This window comes from Amphibalanus amphitrite, unplaced genomic scaffold (genome assembly GCF_019059575.1).
Source record: "Amphibalanus amphitrite isolate SeventyFive unplaced genomic scaffold, NRLGWU_Aamphi_draft 000011F_arrow, whole genome shotgun sequence".
Lineage (NCBI taxonomy): Eukaryota > Metazoa > Arthropoda > Thecostraca > Balanomorpha > Balanidae > Amphibalanus > Amphibalanus amphitrite.
Window position 1 is genome coordinate 1,092,706 of NW_024881507.1, and position 15,165 is coordinate 1,107,870.

The 15,165-nt window shown below is 53.7% G+C and overlaps 1 protein-coding gene across 3 annotated transcripts in view; it reads right to left on the reverse strand.

Annotated features, from left to right (window-relative positions):
- Positions 1-662: 662 nt before the first annotated feature.
- LOC122382056 (ras association domain-containing protein 10-like) overlaps positions 663-15,165 on the reverse strand; it is a 75,456-nt gene continuing 60,953 nt past the window's right edge. For all 3 annotated transcript variants that reach the window (XM_043366941.1, XM_043366962.1, XM_043366952.1), the window contains one exon: positions 663-2,193. In XM_043366941.1, coding sequence (XP_043222876.1) covers positions 919-2,193 — 1,275 coding nt within the window. In that variant the 3' untranslated portion in view covers positions 663-918. The remainder of the gene's footprint in view (positions 2,194-15,165) is intronic.

A 15,165-nucleotide genomic window follows, 5' to 3' on the forward strand; every position in this document is an offset into this window, starting at 1 on the left:
GCCAGCTCTTGACGTGTACCCAATAATCTATTGTTCACGTGTGTCATTGATGAGTGATTACACAATCCCAGTCTCAATGGCATGGAAACCGCACAACTGCCATTGTGTGTGGCACTATCATTATGTTTCCATTGTCCAGAAATGCCCACACAACTCGTCCGTTTTTACGTTTGTCGACGAGAGAAAGTTAACTCGTTATTGAAAGGGATTACCGACATTTGTCATGTTAAATTGAAATCGCGTCACAGTCTATTAGCAGGCTTAAGCTTTGCCACGACAATCGTTACTCGTTAGGATTGCAATATAAAATATTTATGAAAATTTTCACCTCGACTACTGAACATTAAATGCTAATGAGTGAATAACTAATTGTTGGAGGTGAGCTATGGCTAGTTTGAGCATAATTATGAATATTATGATGGTAGAAAATGACCTTATGCTCATGATACAATGAAATGATATTAAAATAAGTCCAAAAAGTATTATAATTGTTTATAAGTATAATAATAAGTATTATAAGTAAGCATAAGTATCATAATAACTAATTGTTTTTAAAAAGTCACCCGCTAATCAAAGAACGAATAACTATTGATTATGTGTCAATATTTACTGCACTCTAATTCAGCGTTTTTGTTTGCACTCAGCAATCTCACACGAGGGACTGGGACACGCAGTGATCAATATATTTTCACATTTCACGACAAACATATAGTGCAAAGACACATCGGCAGACCGTAAGTTGTACGTTCGAGCACTTCCAGCGTTGAGCATTGATCTGGAGCGTCGCCTTCGCTGCAGTGCCGACCACCCGAGAGCCCCCTCCGTCCCGCTTCACAATGCCCTGGCGAGGGGAAGCCGCACGCGCATCACAGAGCGTCACGCAGACGTCACGCAGCGCCGCACGAGCGTCACGGCGCGTCACACTAGCGTGTCGAGCACGTACCCAGCGGCGGCCTCGTCACTGCTGCTGTGCAGCGAGCTCAGTCCCGTGTCCGAGTTGGAGTCACCGTCCCCGCCCGACGTGTCCTTGTGCGTCCCGGTCGCCGGCGCCGGTGTGTGCGCGGGCGGCGGGGGCAGCGAGGGGCTGGTCCAGCGCGGCTCGGCCGGCGGCGGCGGCAGCTGGTGACCCGGCGGCGGCGGCAGCTGGTGACCCGGCTGCGCGGCCACGGCCAGCCGCGCCGCCAGCAGCCGGCTCGTCTCGCCGTCGGCGTCGTCCAGCTCCCGTTCGAGCTGCAGTAGCCGGTGGCGCCGCTCCGTCAGCAGCCGTTCACACTCGGTGAGCGCGCGCTCGTTGCGCTCGATCTCGGCCGTCTGTTGCGCGCAGACGGCGGCGAGGCGCGCCACCTCGGCTCGCGCCGCCGTCAGTTCGCCGGCCGGCTCGGCGGTGGGGGCGGCCGCGCGGCGCGTCCGGTGGCCCAGTCGCAGCGCCGCCTCCTCCTGCTCGGCGATGCGGCTGTTGAGCTCGACGATCCGCTCCAGGTACATCAGCGTCTGCCGCAGGTCCGAGACGGCCTCCTCCTCGCTGACGTCCCGGCGCGGCGACTCCGGCGCGTCGGCGCCCAGCTCGGTACCCACGCCGCTGTCGTGGCTCGCCTTTTCAGCCTCCGCCGGCTCGCCGTCGCGGAGGTAGGTCCGTAACAGGTAGTCCGCCCCGTGCTCGTCCTCCCTCATCCGGTGCATCTTGTGCTCGTAGTAGCCGATGAGGTCCTCTCGCTCGTGCAGCCGTCGCAGCTGGGCAGCGATCGTCTCTCCCTGGACGAGGATGGTCTGCATCAGCCGCTCGACCACGTCCCCTCGCAGCACGGTGTCCGGCTCTGCGCCCAGTTTCCGCGGGTGCACGGCCTCCAGGCTGCTGGAGCTGCGCCACCGGTGCCGCTGCCGGCGCCGCGGCGCCTTCACCTCCTTGGGCGTCTGCGGGCCGACCCGCTTCAGCGTGAACCGCACCTCTGCCGTGTCCTCGCCCCATGTCCTCCAGACCTTCTGGATGCGCGCGGCGGGGTCGAGCGGCCGCTCCACCTGTCTCCAGCGCTCGACGATGGCGTGCGCTCGCACCTCGTGCTCGGAGGGCGTCTGGCGCCGCTCGGCCGAGAGGAGCGCGTGCACCAGGTCGGCGCAGGTGGTCCTCCGGCCGACGCCGGTCACCCACTTCTCCACGCCGTCCACCCACACCGGCACCTCGGAGGTCATCGTCATCTGGAACAGACAGAGAGCAGGGTCAGTCGTGTGTGGACACAGGGCCGTGCAGAGTGATACAGTTGATATTCGCTGGGAGAGGGGGGGGTCAGACACATGAGACACAGTGGGAACCTTTTTACAATTTACGCTTGTGTTTAAAGGTTGATGGTGGCTACTCTGATAGGATTATTAGTGACTTGCCATAAGAAGTACTCGTAAATAATATTGTTACGAAACGTTTGTTTAAGTATCGTATTTAAGAGTCTGTTAAAAGCTTCATTACTATATAGTTGCCTCTGAGCCTCAATGTCAGCACGTTGCAAAATGACAATCATCCGCGCCTTTCACTGACCACATCCAGTCATAATAACTGGTATCGGTGAGAGGCAATCACAACGTGTGTGTTCTTTTCCTCAGGCCGATTACTCAAAACCTCCCGGTGCCAATCGTCCTCGGCTTTACCCAGCCCACCCTATGGTCTTTTCTCCCGATCTATTTCCAGGGAGACGTGTGTCATTCTGTTCTGTGGTTACCAATGTCGGAGTGTTCCGGGCACCTTCACTTTCGCGAGCAGCCCGGGGCGGCGGAACCGGCCCGTCTCCGAGGCCGGCGTGCAGAGGAGTGATTCTGTCAGAGGCAGTAAACCATGGCAGTGGCCTTGTTACCGGCGCCGGCGCAGCGCCGTGGCCGGCTGATAGGATCGCGGATATCCCGGCGTGCCGGACTGCGCTCTGAGACGTGCTGGACCGGGTTCTGAGACGTACCGGACCGGGATCTGAGACGTACCGGACCGGGATCTGAGATGTGTTGACTGTCGGACGGCGGTGCAGTGTGTGACGTGACAAACGGTGACAAAAGACCTGAGAAGCAGCGATGCCGGAAGCGATGAGTTATCCGGGCTGGGAGCCGTGTGACTACGAGTAAATCAATTGGGGCCTGACACAAAAGTGACAAGGACATGGCGACGCGCGCAGCGACACATTTGTTGGTTGGTCTGCCCGTTAGCTGGATAGCTGCCCTCTCTCTCGACTCAGTCTCTCTGCCCTTCCCGATGCGGTCTCCGGGCAGAGGGTACCGAGATGACCGCTCCAAATTACAGCGCGGTCTATAGGTGGCAGTCCGTCTGCGTGCAGTGGCAGCGGCGCCGGCGGCGGGCCGGCTCCACATCTTCCCGGCCCAGCGGCACACCGGGAGCCGGCGGCGCGCGCGCCGGACGCCATCCGTCACCGGTAACCGCCGGCCGGAGGGTGGTGAACCGTCATCGCACAGAGGACCGTCATCGGACGGTGAGGCGTCATCGGCAAGAGGACCGTCATCGGCTGACGCTGTCCATCCACCGGCTCACAATCATCTGTCTGTGACAGATGGGATGACTGACTATGACATTGTTTACAACTTTCTGTAATCAGTTCTTGAGCTCTGGATGTCACTGCCTTCGTTTTTGTGATACGGTCGCCAATGTGCCACACATCGCACAGGGCCAGCGAGCTCGCCGGCAATGGATGTCTGAGAGCGTGTCCATGTTCTTTTCGTCTGTGGGTGTCGGCCGGCCGGGTGGCTGCCGGGTGTGATGAGTGGATTGGTAGGTGGGTTCCGATGCATATCGTTGGCGGGCCCGTATCTGTCATTAGCGGATTAGACACCGAACTACCGCAAGCTCGCGTGGTTCGCCGTCGTTTGCACCGCAGGTAAACAGGCTACCCGTTATGTGACGCAAGATGAAATGATTTATTCCTATAATCACCGCCCTTGCTCTCTCTCCATTGAATGAAAGCTGGCCCCGGCTAACTGCATGTTCATGCCCCTCATAGACCCCGATGACTGGGCCAATGACTACATCACAGCGGCCAAATTGCAGCGGTGCAGCGTCATAGAAAGTTTGCACCGCAGCTAACAGCCGGAGAATGTGTCATGGTCAAGGCATGGCCGGCACAATCAGATAGCCGCGCCCGCCAGTGGCCACTCGAGCGTCGGCAGGTCATTCTCTCGCCCCATTCATGGCTGTCGCGGCGATATCAATGGGCTCTAAGGCTGCTGCTGGACGCGTCAAAACGGCCAGAACACAGGGCGGAAAACACGGAGATCGCCGCTGTCCGCGGCCGCAGGACAGACGCCACAATAGGCCGGAAATCTCGGATACCGCGGTACTGCCACGGTCAGACGGTCCACCCTCGCCCAGGTCGTGGAGTGTCGTAGAGTGTCGTGGAGTGTCGCGGGGTGTCGCCGAGTGTCGCAGAGTGTCGGCCGCCGCCAGGGTGGCATCCTGTCCCCGTGCACCACTCCCCCGGGCGCCGCAATCTGCGCTGAATCGGGTGTCCGACCGCCCACCGCCGCCGCGACCAGCAGCTCTATCGTGGCTCAATCAGGGGTCCGGTGACGGTTTGGTTATGGAACTTGTCAGCTAGCCGACTTCAAAGACCCAGACACGGGCGGTGCTGAAAGCCGTGGCTTTTATTGCAAAAATAACGTCTGGAAATGGTTCAGTTGGCCGAACGATCAAATGAAGGGTTTCAACACAAATCACTCTCAAGGCTGCCCGTGCTTGAAAGCTGATGCTGGGTAAATGCAGCTGTGTGCAACACTAATAACCGCTCAATAGATGAGCGTATTCACGTTCATTTGCGTAACAAAGGCACATGCATTATGCATATGCTCTCCACTATTTAGCGCATCACCGTAACTACCTCAACCATCGGCAAGTACGATACTGTATCTTCACCCTCCACCCAGGAAATGGGAGTATTTTAGGTATTACCGCAATATGGGGATGAGTCATCAGTGCTAATATTGGAGCTGATTCAACACGAAATTTATCCTCGTCGGACCGGTACGATTGCAAAATATGTATCCCTCTCTGTCTGTGGCCTCCGTGACCTGCCATGACTGGGGCCCCTCCGACACATCAGATCCTACACCCACACTCCCACCTGCTCTTACCCCCGGCCCCTCGTCCCAACCACCGACGGCGCCGGCCCCTCCCCACCGACCGGCCACCTGAGACTGACGGTGCACACTGGTCGGAAACGCCCTGACGAGAGGCCACGGGCGATTCCGGAGTTTCGGATTATTTTTTATATAGATCGATTTGAAATTGATCAAATTATTATACTTAGGCCAAAAAACTAATCCGGGTGACCAAAAATAACTGTAATCAGCCCCCGAAGATGGGGTATCCCAGAACTCGGAAACTGACGCGGAGCAAGAGGTTTCTTGAGCCGGATATTCAGAGTCTTATTGCTGATAGACACCAAATTGAAATCCCACATATTATGCATCAAAATGTTCGTTATGAAGTTGCCGACTGGTCAGTGCAAAATTTTTGGCATACTAAATCCCTAACTAAGATGTACTATAGCTTTTTATGAAGGCTCTCCTACAGTGATTCTGGAATATAACTGCAAAGTTTAGGTAAGGAAACAACAGGTAGTCCCATCTAGTTCCACTCTGATTTTTTGTGAGATGAAGTAGGATTTAAATTTACACCAGGGCAACATAAAAGCTAACTGCGCATATTTGCGCAAAATTTGCAGGAGCCGCTCTTCCTACCCAACTACCGCCCGCCCCGCCCCAGTTTCGGCTCGGCCGCCGCGCCCGGCTTACGCTGACCTGTGTGGCCTGCACGCATCCATGCGTAGTTGACTGGTCATTAAAAACAGATGCGCTTGAGTTTATGAATTTTGTGAAAAGCGCGTTTTATGTATGCATTTATGTTGATGTATTGACATCAAAAGCCTTCCACATATTGCGTGGCGATTACGGCTTGTATTTAGAGAGCCTTGCTATCAGCTATTGACAACCATCACTCGGCTGAAGAAAGTGGAAATTGAAACCTTCGTGAATATAAGACGCTGCAAATATAGGACGCCTGTCACTGACGTCGGGTTACCTTGGGCCGTCTTTAGTTACATTAGATCACAATTCCGGTATTTACCCCGGGCCGGACCGATTGGTTTTCTATATTGACCGGGGAGGGTTGGTACAACTCCCTCGCCGTTTCGCCTCTAATTGAGCTAGAGCCTGGCGGAAAAAAAGCTTGTGTGCCGTTATAAGACGCAAAAATCAGGTGCTACCCGATTTTAAGGTCTTAGGTCAGCCAGTGACCTCTTAGGTCAGGTAAGTGCCACAAGGCACGGGTTCGGTTTTAGGTTAATTACTTTACCAAAAATGGTCGCACTGCCGCGATTTTGGCATCATCGTGTTTGTCTAGCTCAGGCGCGTTGAATGCTATACTTGGTGTTCGGGTGAACTCAACTTAAGGTGTTAACCTCGGGTCAAGGTCAGATCGGAGCCCCTCAGGTCACGAAAATGGTTGAATGAGGTCATATTGCATATCATTCGATTCGGCAGGTCTTCCTGAGTCCAATGGTGGCTTTCCCGACTCTCTAGCTCCATCTGATCAGGAGTTATTGACGAAAAACTTATATGGCCTTAGTGACGTCATAAATGACGTCACGCAAAGTCAACAATGCTTAAGTCAAGCACTGGACCTTGCAAGAAGTGCATGAAACCATTCCCGGTGCCCGAATAGCAGCCCCCAATTTCCCTTGTTGACTTAAAGTGGTGCTAGATCCTGTATTATACTCAATTATGACGTCATAACTTAACAAATTCACGTCACATATTTAGTGCTTGACATCCAAATGATAGATTACATATGACAGAGAAGGTATGCAAAGTTTTATGAAGTTTGCTTCACTAGTTGTGGAATAACAAGCAAAAAACTTTTGCGGAAAGGCCGCTGGCCTCTCGCTGGAGCGTTTCCGACCAGTGTGCGGTGGTCCGCACCGCCCCTCCTTACACCCTCGGGCGCCGGCCGGTCGGCCAGTTCAAAGACGGACCGAGCGGGCCCTCCGCACGCCCCCCGCCCGCGGCCCCCGGTCCGACCCGATCGGTTACCGATCGCCAGAGAGGCCTCAGCCCGGTAATGACCTGTGTGAAGACTGAACATCAGACCACCGGATCAGCGGCCAACAGTCGGAGGTCCGAGTCGATGAGCATCCCGACTCCCCGGAGTTTCACGGAATGGCGGACGCCGGCAGATACTTGAGGCCGGCTCGAGCCGAGGCTCGAGCTTGCCTTGCCGAGATTAATCGCAACGACAGGCCATTGGGACCATAAGCTAAAATTTAAAAAACATCGCAGCAAGTAACAACTAGCGATTAGTTACGTTAAATAATGGCAATGCCTTAACTTGACTTACTCTAAGTTAAATATTGTTGAAATGATTTAGTTATTTTAGCCGGGTCACTTTTTAACTCCTTTTCAACAGGTAATCACACCTATTGTGACTCGTGACTCGTGACCATCAGAACGTGACTCGTGACTCCCTGTACTTATCCCGTGACTACTGACTCGTGCCCGTGAATACCATGGCTCGTGTCCTGTGAATACTACCTCGTGTCCCGTGTTTCGTGCCGGCTGCCCTGTCAGTGGCTGATTCGAGTCACGTGACTCGTGATGACCGCACGCGCACCGTCACGCTCCAGTCACGTTTCCGTCACGTTTCCGTCACGCTCGTGAGCTCCCGGCCGGGTGGTTTTGTCTCGACTGGAAGACGGCGGCAAGGTAACCCGCTGCTTAATTTCCGCTTCTGCGCCACAGACAAGGGTGGTGATTTGGGCTGATCCTGATTTGTGTCTCTCTGGCGTGCCATGTGGCGTGTGATGTCAATGACTGAGAATGGTGCACAGTGCACAATACTTGTTTGATGAGTGATACGTATGGACTTAAAAAATAATACCTCGGTGCAGTGAATAAAGAGGTGGATTTGTTAATTGATTGGTGCGTAAAATGCTATAGTAAGCCATGACCCCACTTATTTTATTTTTTTGTACCACACTAACCTCTTATTGTTGGTAGCTTTCAGCATATTCGTTTCGTATCTATATGCGCCATACTGCCCATTCAACATATTTTTCCCCTTGGCGTTGAATGTTCATTCACCTCAGCGGTAACTTTTGCCGGATGCCTGGCCCGAGTCTGGGTTCTCGTGGTCGCTACTTCCCTGGATCATGACTAAGTGCGGTCAGAATTCACCAGTCGAGTCACGAACGCTCATGAAACAATGCCATATTTTTGGCGACAGTGATATAATTATCGGCGAAGCATCGCCATGACCTTACGTTGGAACTTACATACGACAAAAAATGTTTAGATATTCTCATACAAACAACTCAATGTCGCAAAGACACCAATGCCATGCTCCGATTTCAGACCTCAAATCTCGGTTATAATCCAAGGGAACATCAAACCAACACTGTATCGACCGAAATCAAGTGATCATCATCTGTAAACACGGTTTCGCACTAGGACTACATATTTTTCTGGGGCATTGTTATGTGGGCTCACGGCCACTGTCCTCTGGTACTGATCCAGACATGAGAGACGTATTTAGACGTATTTTAGTTAAGTTCTAATAGTGGTTCCCAATTTGTAAAATGGTATTCACTACGCATTTGCGCCCTGTCCCAATGAACTCCCGAGTTGATCTCCCTGCTCCCAGGTCCCACATATGTGAAAGGTTCGAGACAGAAGCGACCCAACGGTCTCCCTTCACACGCCGTCCTTCCCCAATTCATTCCAAGGCACCGTCAGTGGTCAGCACGTCCATGGCACGGTCTCAGAAACGGTCATCCAATTATGTGCATTGTGTTTGACGATGCTTCCTTGTTGGCCCCACAAATAGATTTCGAATCTTGTGCGGTCGTGAGACATAAATACAAAAAAGCTTTGATAAGTTATGAGTTAGAAGCATATGGAACCTATAGAAGCGGGTCACATTGGTCCGTCACCTGAGTTGATGGGGTCATCGGGTGCAAGGCTGGTCCCTCGACCCAGCTATTTTGGTTTAGTCTCGGTCAGTCAAACGGTTCCCCAAAAATAAACTAAAAGTACCAGATTCTTGAAAGCTGGAATCGTGATCATAATCTGATTCGGTATGCATCTGCAGACAGTTTAAATATCCATCAATAGTTCTTGTATTGCTGGTGGTCCGCAGACAACGACTTAAAACGGGGGTTCAATGGCCGGCACTCCCCGTCGCCAAAGTGCATACTTCAAACGCTCTACCGCCGCTAAAATTAACTTATAGAATAAAATATTAACATCTCAGGCGAGTATTTTCCAGACAATGGTTCAATTCATGACTATATCAGCGTCTGTAGGAGCTACCGAAGCAGCTATGTTATTGCTGGAAGGCGGAACCTACCGGAGCGAGACGGCCCAAGCACAGTTTTGAATGCATATTCTGCACGCCAATTGGTTTTTAATTGGGTACGGAGCCGAAACCATCCGAACAATTTCATTGCGATCGACCATGCAGTTACCCTGATGCAGTGTGAGAAGCTGTAACACGGTAAAGTCGTGCGTAATGTCCTTCAGGCTTTAAGGATTTAGAACAGTGCACGCGTCGTGAAAAGAAGCCAACATTTTTTGTTTGTGTCACAATGGTATCACTTTCTGTTCTACCCTCGCAATCTAAAAATCTTACAGACGGGTTAGTCCCAAAGGCGATGGTCTTGGCCACTGTGTAGCTGTAGTGTGGATTGCTGTAAGGGCAATGTAAGGGCAGCAGGCAGCATTTCTTTCGCCACACGCTTCGTTTAAAGGCCGGCCGACAGCCGTGCGCGACCATAACTCTGTGGAATGTGCGCGTGCAGCGGAGATCACCTGACTCGTCTGCTGCAGGGGAGCGGGTGCCGCGGGAGAGGACCACACACCCACACTGCCAGCAGAGGGTGAGCGGGCACCTCGAGGGATGCAGCCGGCTCTGCGCGGGAGGCATGTTCGCAGAACTCCTCAACAGGCCGCCCAACCCGCCCCTCGAGGAGCTGCACTGATAGGCCGGCGCTGCGGGGAATCCAGAATTCGGGGAAAATGGGCACAGGCATCCAGCCAGCAGCGAGCCAAGCGATGTTGTGAAGGTCTCCGTAAAGCATTGCCATTCGCTGGGCCCTAAGCCGTCATCGGTCCATTAAATGCACAATACGCATGTTGTGAGCTATGACGCAGCCCCAGTCGAGCTATGATTCAGTATGATTGATAGGCTGTGACTACAATATCCGAAACTATCTCTGGTTGGAAGACTGAATTAGCTTCGTCCATAGACATATGTGCAATGTGCAGTGGGCACTGCAGGAAACTGCAGGAAGCCATGGTCGATCAAGACGATTTCCTTTGTCTGCCAGTCTACTGGGGCTCCATGCCACTGCCACTCTCCTCACTCTCTCCCTCCTCGATCCCGCCTACTCCTCTTCATCTCCCTCTTTCCCTCCGCCAGTGTCCACCATGCGTTTCCAGCTGTGCCGCGCTCTCGACCGCTGCCCTCCCCTCCTGCTCGCCGGTCCGCTGACCTTCCAAACGCTGATCGTCTGCCGTTTTTGCTGCTCGCCGGCCAGACTCTTGTTTTCGGCGGCTGGCGCGCGGCTGCGTCAGCGGAGGAGCGGGCTATTACCTGGACCCACGCGCCGGCTGGTGCGCGCACGAGCTCAGTGGCTTATGTGTCACGGCAGGTGACGTGGCGTCACGAGGTCACGTGGCGTGGCGTCACGCAGCGTTACAAGGGATTAGGGAGGTGCTACCACGGACATTCACCCGTCGGATGTTCTACTTAGTAATGATCGTTGTATATTTGTTTCACTAATGTCCATCTCTAGTCCGATACCAAGAACCAAGACCGATGAGTCAAAATTCGATCAAACGACCAGCTGATAGCGATATGAAGCGATGGCCGGTTGGGGGACCGGTTTAGCCGAGCAGTGAGTGTCCGATTTAATCAGTTAATTCTCCCAACGGCCGGCCGTTCGTGGCACACGTCTGCGGGGACCAGCCTCTGAGATTGTACAGCGCCTCTACTCAGTCAGAGGAGGCTTCGCTCTCGAAATCCAGCATTCACGACCTCCTGAAATGCCTCAGCATGGCAGTCGCCATGGCCGTTGGGCCGATAAAATATCCGGAAGCTGTGGATTGGATCCAAACTTTGGGTTCTGAAAAGTTTAAATGTGTTCTTACTGCAATCTTATCGGTTCTACAAATATTTGAGCTTAAAGTTAATCTAGTATACACGTATTGCACACAATGCAGATATAAACTGCACTTAAGTTACCTAAAAATGGGTAAAATAGAACTTCATTGCAGAGGAGCGCAGACGGGTCATTCACCCACCAGTAGGTCAAGGCTACTCCACTGTGACCTGCAGACAACACATGCCTCAGACGTCACAAATTAGCCGAGACCATGCAAACCCACATAACCTCCCCGGACACTGCGCCGTCAACTGGCGCGATGGTCCGCGGGCCTGGTTCTGTGATTGCCATCTGTCACGGCGCCACCCGTAGTTACGGATCAGCGGAGCGGCTTCGTCCGGAAGATCAGTGCACCGAGCGGCGGGAGGGGCTGCCATAACTGTTTACAAATCCGCCCAAATGGCTCGGCCGCTCCGCTGCATACCAATCGGCAGGTGGGAGGGCGCCCGGCGGTCCGCTGGTCACCACTCTGACAGCGAGAGAGCTAAGATGTGCACAGGATGTGGAAAAACAATGCACAGAGGGGAAATGGAAATGATGGCGATTGACGTGTTAGATGCCAGCCATCGAGTAAAAAAAGTCAGGGAGCAATGCATTTGTTTACACTCATGCCAATGTAAATGCATAGCAATGAGGCCAATGTAGTGTCTTTGTCCCATCACTATATCTACGCCACTCTGCACTCGTACTACATCGCACAGGTGGGCGGTGATGGATGAACTGCAGAAAGCCATGGTCGCGACCGTAGACTTATTTGGAATATGCTGAATGCAGATGATATCATAGATATCAGATGTACCCATCGACATTGAAATCCGCCCCTGATAAGATACTACCGTTGTCTTGTCCCGTTTAAGCCACCCGATGGGCTGAAGTTTCTCTCTAGTGACTGATGTTCCCAGCTTTCACAAGCATCAATTACCTACCGGCGGAATTTGTGAACAATGTTATCATTCCGATTGCCTTAAACATTATTCCCCAATATGGACTGACCGACTCGCACAAGTGGGATACGGTGATAGCGTGGACAAGATCTGCTGCCACCCATGCGTGGGTTCACTAGATGAACAAAAGGTGTTCCGTCAGAGCCGGCGCCTGTCGCTCAAGGTGCCACGTGCGTGCATTGATAGAGCCCGAGTCCCAGAACCGTGAGACATGTTTGCCCTACATGTCACATGTGTGCTAGTCACGTGTAAGTTGTAACAACCCACGCGCAATTGTCATGCTAACACTCCACTGAAGGTGTTTTCAGCACCGCACCCTCTCCGCGGAAGCTCGCAGTGCACCTGAGCAGCAGGTCTGGGTGCCGCATCACAACAATCATCTGGGGGCGGGGCGGCGGCGGCGGGGGCGGGGGCGGGGGCGGCGGCCCGTTACAGGCCGGTCATGCGCGCGGCGCGGGTGTAACGCTGCTCCCCGTCGCGCAGGACACGGCTGCTCCGTTCTGGGTCACCGACCTGGTAACCCGATGGGCCGCGGGTCCGATGGGTGGGCCAGCCACGGCCAACGAGCGCCAACCTGGTCATCCACCCACCCGACTGTCTCCTCGTTGTTGGGGGCTAACAATAATGTGCAGCCGAGGGACAAGTTTTGTATAAAAGCAAGGTTTTCTTGACTGGCAAGGCTGAGTAGTGAAGTTTAACCAGATTCTTACAATCAATGGGTTGACTGCATGCATGTGGTCAAGAGCATGAAGCTCGCAGCCGATACAGCAAACATGGGTTACCTACTAACCACAATGGCCCCATATCGTGTCTGCGACGGTGTGCCGATCGAAGGCCTGCTTGTTTTTCCTTCAGCAGATCCTTGTTTATTCTCACGCTGCATATGTTAGCGGAGTTTTGGTAGCTCGGCGCCATAGGGCCTTGGGAGGCCGTTCAGACAGCAACACCAACATTGTGCAGAAATAGCAGCCGTCGAAACGAGCAGTGCAATGCCACAGGTGACCTAAAGTGAGCTCACTTTGGTAGTGTACAGAGAGACTGAAGAATCCTGCAAGGGCATTGCATTGCCTCCAGCTGTGCCTCTCATGATGCGTTTGATAACTGGGAACTACACACGGCCCAATTACAAGCGCTGTCGCTATCACTAATCCCAGGGGAAACCCCTCTGATTCAGCTGCAAGATGCGCGTCCGATAAGGCGAATTTATCTTCAACATCAACCGTTCGATTCATGACCACGAATGGCCCAAAATGATTAATTGCATGGAGTGTTATAATATCGAGCAGCACTGAGCCCTGAATTCGACGCATTACAGCTCCAAGTGATCACAAATCTCACCCATGATGGCGGAGAGATGTGGAGACCGAGCGCGGCGCGGGGTGAGACCCGAGCCGCCGGCGAGCGAGGTCAATCCGTCACCATAGCGGGTCACCTCTCCGGCGCGACCAGCGCTCGCTGGAGGTTTTCGCACGAAACTGGGCCCGCCCATGACACGACCGACCCGGCGCGCCATTTGCATACGCCGCTGTGGCGCGACACATCTTTAGTCGGTTATTGTCGGGAAGTCGCCGCTGGAAGCCGGTGTCAAGCGCCGTCTCGTGCTGCGGAGGTCGGAGGAGCGGCGGGTCGACTGGGTGGGGCTCTGAGCCACTCTCTGAACCACGACCAGAGCCAGAGAGAGCCAAACCAGCCGGAGCGCGGCGTCTGCGGACTCTGCAGACGGCTGCCGCAGGCTCAGACGGTCAGCAGAAAACTGCAACTAAGTAAGCATGCGTAGCTGAGCCCCGATGAATAAATCATGAGCCGCACGCGCGCTGCACGCATGTAATGAAACCGGACACCGACCGCCGACTGTGGATCTCTGCAGACGAGCCGGGGACCATCAGTCCATCGACCGGGGAGCTCGGACTCGCGTGGCTGCCCATCCGGAGGCCGGCACGCGCTCGGCGCGCTCACTGATCCACCCCGAGACGGCCGAGTATGGGTGGTAAAAGGCGCAGACTGGCACGGAGGTACCGAGCGTAACAAGAACCCGAGAAGGAACGCTCCGGAATCTGACGGACACAAGGCCAGTCCAATGACGAACTGCGTCACGCTGCTTAAAATCCACGGCAGAAATGGAACGGAGCGATAAAAGTAACATATTGAGCTGATGCATACTGCACTTCAATGTGGTGTGTCTCGTTTAGTTGTCTTTTGCATTTACACTTCACTAAAATAAAGGCATAAAAATAGCACTTTTTCATGAATTTATCTTTTAATTTACACGTGAATTGTATAGGATACTATCTGTCCATAAACAGAAAAGTTCACGTGACTCAATTAGCGTCACAATTAAATAAACGTCGTGCTGAGACGAGTGTTTAGAGGCGTTCATATGCAAATGCTGTGTTATCTCATCTCCCGTTAGCCGATGACTCGAGTGACCAGCTGTGCACAGTTTCCGAGTGCACGGGCGCGGTGAGCACCGCGTGCAGCGTGCTACCGGCGCGGTCACCGGGGCCGGAGACGGCTTCTGTGCGCTCCCACGGCCCCATTGTGGAGCTGCCGAGCTGCTCTGCAGGGCGGGAGAGAGAGAGAGAGAGAGAGAGAGAGAGAGAGAGAGAGAGAGAGAGGGAGAGAGGGGGAGAGGCGTGACATGAACGAGCTGCCCGGCGCCGGCAGACAGCTCTGCAGTAATGATGTGAGAATTGGGCCCAGCTCTGCATGGCTTGAGCAGCTGAGCTGGCAACAGACAGCCGCCGCCCCTCCACTCATCACTCCGTCGAGACTGCCGTCACTCCGTTTGTCTGCAGGGGATGCCCAGGGTGATAGACACCACAGAATGTTGATGTTCGAAGTAAACACGACAATACACGAGTAGGGAGGATCGCGGAGGGAACGTCCCGGTGTTAGGCTTCGGGAGACACAATAATTGGTGGAGAAACAGCGCGGGGTTATCCACCAGCTCCGTTTGGGACTTATCGCCACTATGCAATGCTGGGTTTTAGGTGATGACGTTATGCCCATCTCTTAAAGACAAT